General features: G+C 47.7%; 1 protein-coding gene across 1 annotated transcript in view; it reads left to right on the top strand.

Moving 5' to 3' along the window:
- GLOD4 (glyoxalase domain containing 4) overlaps positions 1 to 3,013 on the top strand; it is an 82,693-nt gene extending 79,680 nt beyond the window's left edge. Inside the window, exon 9 of the mRNA XM_082244827.1 lies at positions 2,846 to 3,013. Within this exon, the coding sequence (XP_082100953.1) occupies positions 2,846 to 2,911 (66 nt within the window). The 3' untranslated portion in view covers positions 2,912 to 3,013. The remainder of the gene's footprint in view (positions 1 to 2,845) is intronic.
- The last annotated feature ends 2,987 nt before the right edge of the window (positions 3,014 to 6,000 follow it).

Consider the following 6,000-nt stretch of genomic DNA (forward strand, 5'->3'; position numbering starts at 1 on the left):
GTGACCCTTGGTACGAAAGTCAAAAGCGGGCTCTGCTGGTCCTGCAGACAAGCCCTCCTCTGCCTGAAGGGGTGCCCTCACCCATATCTGGGGTGCAGGGGTGCCCGGTAAGGATTCAGTCGGACAATGCCATGGCTGTGGCAAATGTCAATCATCAAGGAGGCACAAAAAGTGCCCTAGTGGCCAGGGAAGTGGCGGGCACTCTCTGCTGTGCACATTCCAGAGGTGGAAAATTTGGCAGGGGGACTACCTCAGTCGACAGGCATTGGAGCTGGGCAAATGGTCTCTTCACCTGGAACTGTGTTTCCGGTGGGGGACCCCAGATGTGGACCTGTTGGCCTCTCGTCTCAACTGGAAGGTTCGAAGGTTTGTGGCAAGGTCTTGGGATCCTTTGGCCGATGCTCTGGTGGCCCTGTGGGGTCAGGGTCGTCTGATTTACGCTTTCCCTCCATTACAACTTCTGCGCAGAATCAAAGCCGAAGGGATTCTAGTCATTCTGGTGGCTCCAGACTTGTCTCGCCGGTCTTAGTACACAGGCCTAGTAAGGCTGGTAGCTGATGCTCCTTGGAGACTCCCTCTCAGAGAAGATCTTTTGTCTCAAGGATCTATCTTCCATCCTACTTTACGGTCGCTGGCTTTAACGGCTTGGCTATTGAAAGCCAGGTACTGAAGGACAGAGGTTGTCGGATTCGGTGATTCCTACATTGTTAAAGCTAGAAAATCTACTTCAAGAAAGCTTTATCATTGAGTCTGGAGGGCATACATTTCTTGGTGTGAATCTCAGGGGGTTTCTCCCCGTTCCTTTTTCAGTGTCCCAGCAGCTGGAGTTTCTACAACAGGGTGTAGATCAGTGCTTGGCTCTGGGCACCATAAAGGGCCAGATTTTAACTTTGACAATTTGATTCCAACGGCCGTTGTCTGTGAATTCCTTGGTTCACACTTTCGTCCATGGGGTTTGCCATTTAGCTCCTCCGGTGAGGTCCCTGGTACCTCTGTGGGATCTTAATTTGGTAGTCGGTTCTTTAAAAACCACCTTTTGAAAATATTCATGTCCTTCCTCTGCTTACTCTGTCACAGAAGGTGGCTTTCTTGGTGACTATTACTTCTGCACGCATGGAGTCCGAGTTGGCTGTGTTGTCATGTCGATCACCTTACCTGGTGGTTCACAGGGACAAAGTGGTGTTATGTCCCTGTCAGTCGCTTCTTCCTTCGTCTCGGGTTTCCACTTAAATGAAGACCTTGTGTTGCCTTCTTTGTGCCCTAAGCCAAAATATCCTAAAGAAATTTAACTTAAATTCCTGGGATGTGGTCCGGGCAATCGGGGTGTACCTGGCGGGGACTGAGTCGATTCAAAAAAGCGGATTCTTTGTTTGTCCTTTCAGATGAATCTCATAAGAGGCAGGCCGCATCTGCTGCGACCATTTCCAGTTGGGTCAGGCAGACGGGAGGTGCAGGCCTTTTCCATCAGAGGTCAGGTTCCTCCTTTCCCTGTTAAGGTGCATTTTAAAAGGGCGCTTAGGGCCTCCTGGGCCTTCAGGCATCAGTGGTCCAGGTGTGCAAGGCGGCCACGTGGTCGTCTGGACATACATTTACAAAGTTTTACATGATGGATGTACTTGCATCTTCGGCTTCTGCGTTCGGCCACAAAGTTTTGCAGTCTGCTGTTGCAGAGGCTCCTGCCTCTTGGGTGTATTATTTCTAGGTTTTGGGAGCTCCAGTTGTACTTGGTTGAGCTCCTGGTTTACCTGGTTGGCTATGTTTAGCCTTTTTGGGAATTGTGTATTGCTGTTTCCCACCCCTCATATTGCCACTGCTTTGGGATGTCCCAAGGGTCAAAGAAGATACCAATCTGTGTCCGTCAATGAACGAAAGAGAAAACTGGGGTTTTGTCTTACCGTAAAATCCTTTTCTCTGATGTTCATTGATGGGGCACTGCACCCACCCCTCTGTTGAGTTGGGTTATGTATTCTTCTGACACTGCTTGTTACAAAACTGAATTCCTATAGCAGGAAGTGGGCGTATACCCCTAGGACTACCCTATGGGCATAGTCCAATTGTTTCCGCCTAGTCCTACTGCTTTGGAGAGCAGCATAACCCAAGGGTCAAAGAAGATATGGAGCTGTGTCCATCAATGAGCATCAGAGAAAAGGATTTTACAGTAAGACAAAATCCAGTTTTTGCGTATGTCCATTTACAGCTTTCATAGATGCCAACAGAAGTCACAAGATCAAGTGTATAGCTCCATATCTGTTAACTAGACCTAGATATTAAATTAGAGCAGTCAAACGAACGGCCTCACACCTTGCATTTCCCTTACATGAGAATGATTGATTGATTGCTTTATAATAATCATATCCTTTATCCATATGGCTTGAAAGTGGCTTTCCTAAATCGGAACACCGTTAGCTGTAAATACTTATTTAGGTGTTACTACAGTAGACTGTAAAAGTGATTTCGTATTTTCTTGACAGAAGAAAGGCCAGCCATAGACGGAGCAAAATACACTCTAGTCCTGCATTCAACAGGAATAATAGCCGCTAGCAATAAAAACGGCTATAACAGCTGCTAGCAATAATCGCATGTAAAATCTGACAGGCTGGTTGTACCCAAGTTGGATCAATCCACTTGAGTACATTCAGCCTGCCCATACATGGTTCAAAACTCAGCTGGTTCCAGCTGAACTGGCCGAGATTTGAACTGTCTATGGTTGGCCTAACTCTGCCTCATTATTTTCTACGCCAGCCTAATATGGGGAGTGCTTAGTTGCTTAATGAGGAGTCTTACTTTCATTGCAGAAAACTCAGAGGTCATTATATGTAATAATTCATTTTATGTATATTTACAGGCCATGGCTGCAGACAAGAGTGAAGAATGGTTTGCAAAGCACAAAAAACAGAAACCATCTGCATAGATAAAACTGACAGGCTTATGCGTCTCATAGAAATGCCTATGCTGTACATGTTCATAATTACTTTCAAAATAAAATCGGAAAGGTTTAATTCAGTTTGGCAAATATTGTCATTGTGTCCTATTTTCTGTTCTGCTATGCTGTACTATATTCCAACAACTTGATCTGCAAACATTTGTTAGTGTAATAAATATCTTGTTCTAGATTGCTGTGAACATTTTCTTCTTTTTTTTTTTTTTTACTACAGCATATGCCTATAACCTTATATACCAATAGTATGGGTGACGGTCAGGCCTTTTGATGCTCTGCTTTCAACAGTAGTAAAGCAAAACCACTCTGGAGCCAGCACATTCAAATACAAGGCCGCAGTAGCCGCTCTGATATTTTTCTTCCCCGTGTAACTTTGGTGTATACACTATGTGAAGCTGATTTGTATACTACAGGTCCCTAATTCTCTTCTGTAAGATCTGACTACTAGTTGACAGCTAAGATATAAATTGGGAAACAATACTGCCTTAGAGCAGATTCACACCAGTGCACTGCGGTTTGGCTGCAGCGCTATAGTATGTGCGGTTTACCCACACTTCTTTTCTACCCTGCATTGTCCTGAAAGCTCACCATGAAAGCTGTTGGTTGGAAAATAAGAAGTTATGAACAGACCTGCAGTTTTTATCCATACCCTATGGGAGTTTGTTACTTTTTACTTAACCAATTCTGAAGATTTTCCCCCTTAATGACCAGGCCATATTTTGAGATTCTGCAATTGCGCAGTCGTGCGATGCTGTACCCAAATAAAATTGATGTCCTTTTTTCCCCACAAATAGAGCTTTATTTTGGGGGTATTTGATTACCTGTGCAATTTTTTATTTATTTATTTTTTCTCTTTTGGGCTATATAATTAAAAAAAAAAGAGCGACAATTCTGAAAAAAAAAAAGAATTTCTCTTACGTCCTCCGACAGTCGCCGCCTCTTCATATTCGTCACATATGGGGTATTAGACTTTGCTCCGAAGGAGTAGCTAGGCAACAGAATATGTTAACATTAAAGCTTTTAACATATCCCACCCTCAAGTGGTGGTCCCCTCAGTCAATACCCTCCTACTACCTGCAACCATATCTCAGTTTTAATGTCTAGCTTGTCAGGAGTGGCTGGCTTTTCCTGTGCTGGGGCTTTCTGCCCCAGACTCTTTCTTCTTTTTGATATTTTGTTTGAGTTTTCTCTCTACCTTTACTTAGCTGTTCTTTTTGTCAGCGTTAGTTAGTTCTTCTGATGAAGAGGATCATGCGGGCTGGGTCTCGGGCTGATCCCCCTGGTCGCAGGTCGTGGGTCAGTGGCTTCCCAGCCTGCCATCGAGCGTTCAGCCAGGTAACGCTCCTGGCACAGTGAACGACCCATCCCTGTTCGGTGCAGGGATGATTGGTGAGGTGGCTACCTCACTGGACGCCGTGCGGTTTCTTAACCCCCATTTTGTGCGTCTTGAATTGCGACTCTCCCTGCCTCATGTGCAGCGGCTTGTTCGCCTGTGCGGGTCCCCCACGCCATTGAGAGGTAAGTGTATCTATGTGGGGACCTGTCTGTCTGGGGGGGTGTCAGTCTGGGACTGTGTAACCTGCCTCTATTCACACTGCTTGTCTCCCTATCTCTCGGCTGCATGCTGTGGGCTGCAAGGGGGGGGGGGGAGCTGTGTGACACTGTGTGTGTCAGCCTGGTCAGTGTGAAAAGCTGTGTGCTGTGGGGCATGTTTTTTTGGCATGTTTGGGCATATACAGCGATCGCTGCGGCGATCTGACATGTGTTCTTATACATGGATGACATGTGTGCATTACTGCACTGTGGAGCGGCGGTTTCGGCGCCAAACGGCGCCATTTTGCCTACACTCGCTCCGGCCGCATGTTTTACATGCATGGCGGCCATTTTCTTGTAGCCTCCATAGGCTTTCATAGAGCGCCCTGGCAGCATCACTTCCTCTTTCCAGGAACACCGATCGAGGCAGCAGCAGCGGCGAGGGTCTCCTCAGGTTTTATCCTTCTGTTCTTGCTATCCATTGCCTGTGTTCAGTTTGCATATTCCCTGTGGGGGTCTCATTGTGCTTGAGTGTGGTGCGGTGGGCTGCGCTTGCCGCGCTTGCTTAAAGGGGCAGTTCACCCTTTATTGTCTGGTATTACAGGGGCAATGGATTCTCAGGAGGGCAAATTTCCTACCGCCTTGGTGGAAAGCCAGGGGACCGCTGTTTCCCCCACAGGGGGGGATTTAGCCACTATTGTGGCTGGCCTTGCTGCTCAGGTGCAGATGCTGGTGGCTGCTCAATCTACTAAAAGACCCAGAATTGCTCTTTCCTCTGATTCTGAGGGTGAAGGTGATGGGGTTGTTATGGCGGGGGCCTCCTTATCGGGGTCCCGCTCCTCCCTAGATCTAGTGGGGTCCGAAGTGGAGGCTGAAGTTGAGGGGGTTGATAATTCTCCCCCTGGCTCGCCTGAAGAGCTTGCAATCATGGATGAATTGATTGCTTCCATAAAGCAAACATTGCGTTTGCAGGATGAAGTGTGTCCCCCCGCTGCCTTGGCGGCCTATGGGACGCAGAGAAAACGCAGGACACCGCAGGTTTTTCCCTGCAATGATGATTTTCAGCGTGCTGTTAAGGAACAATGGCGCAATCTGCGCAAACCTTTTGCTGTACCAAGTAGGTTCAAGCTGCGTTATCCTTTCTCGCCTTCCACTGATGAAAGGTGGTGTGTGCCTCCCCCAGTGGATCACGCAATTGCGGTTTTAAACAAGGCCACTGCGATTCCTGCAGAGGATTCCCCTGTGTTCCGTGATGCCACGGATAGGAGATTGGAGTCTCTTGCCCGTCATACTTATTCTGTTACGGGTTCTATGCTTAAAGCTCTGTTTGCTTCTCTCATGGCGGCCCAGGCGATCGCAAGTTGGACGCAGATGCTTAGGCGCGTCCTAGTGGCCGACTCGGCCTCGCCGGCGACCCTGGATATGGTGGATCAAATCCACCAGGGTGTCATGTATCTGTGTGATGCGGACCTGGACCTGGTTCCATTGGCTGCACGTGTGCACAGCGTGGCGGTGTTGTCTCGCCGCCT

This window comes from Pelophylax lessonae, assembly GCF_965119305.1.
Source record: "Pelophylax lessonae genome assembly, chromosome: 2".
In the NCBI taxonomy this organism is placed as follows: Eukaryota; Metazoa; Chordata; class Amphibia; order Anura; family Ranidae; genus Pelophylax; species Pelophylax lessonae.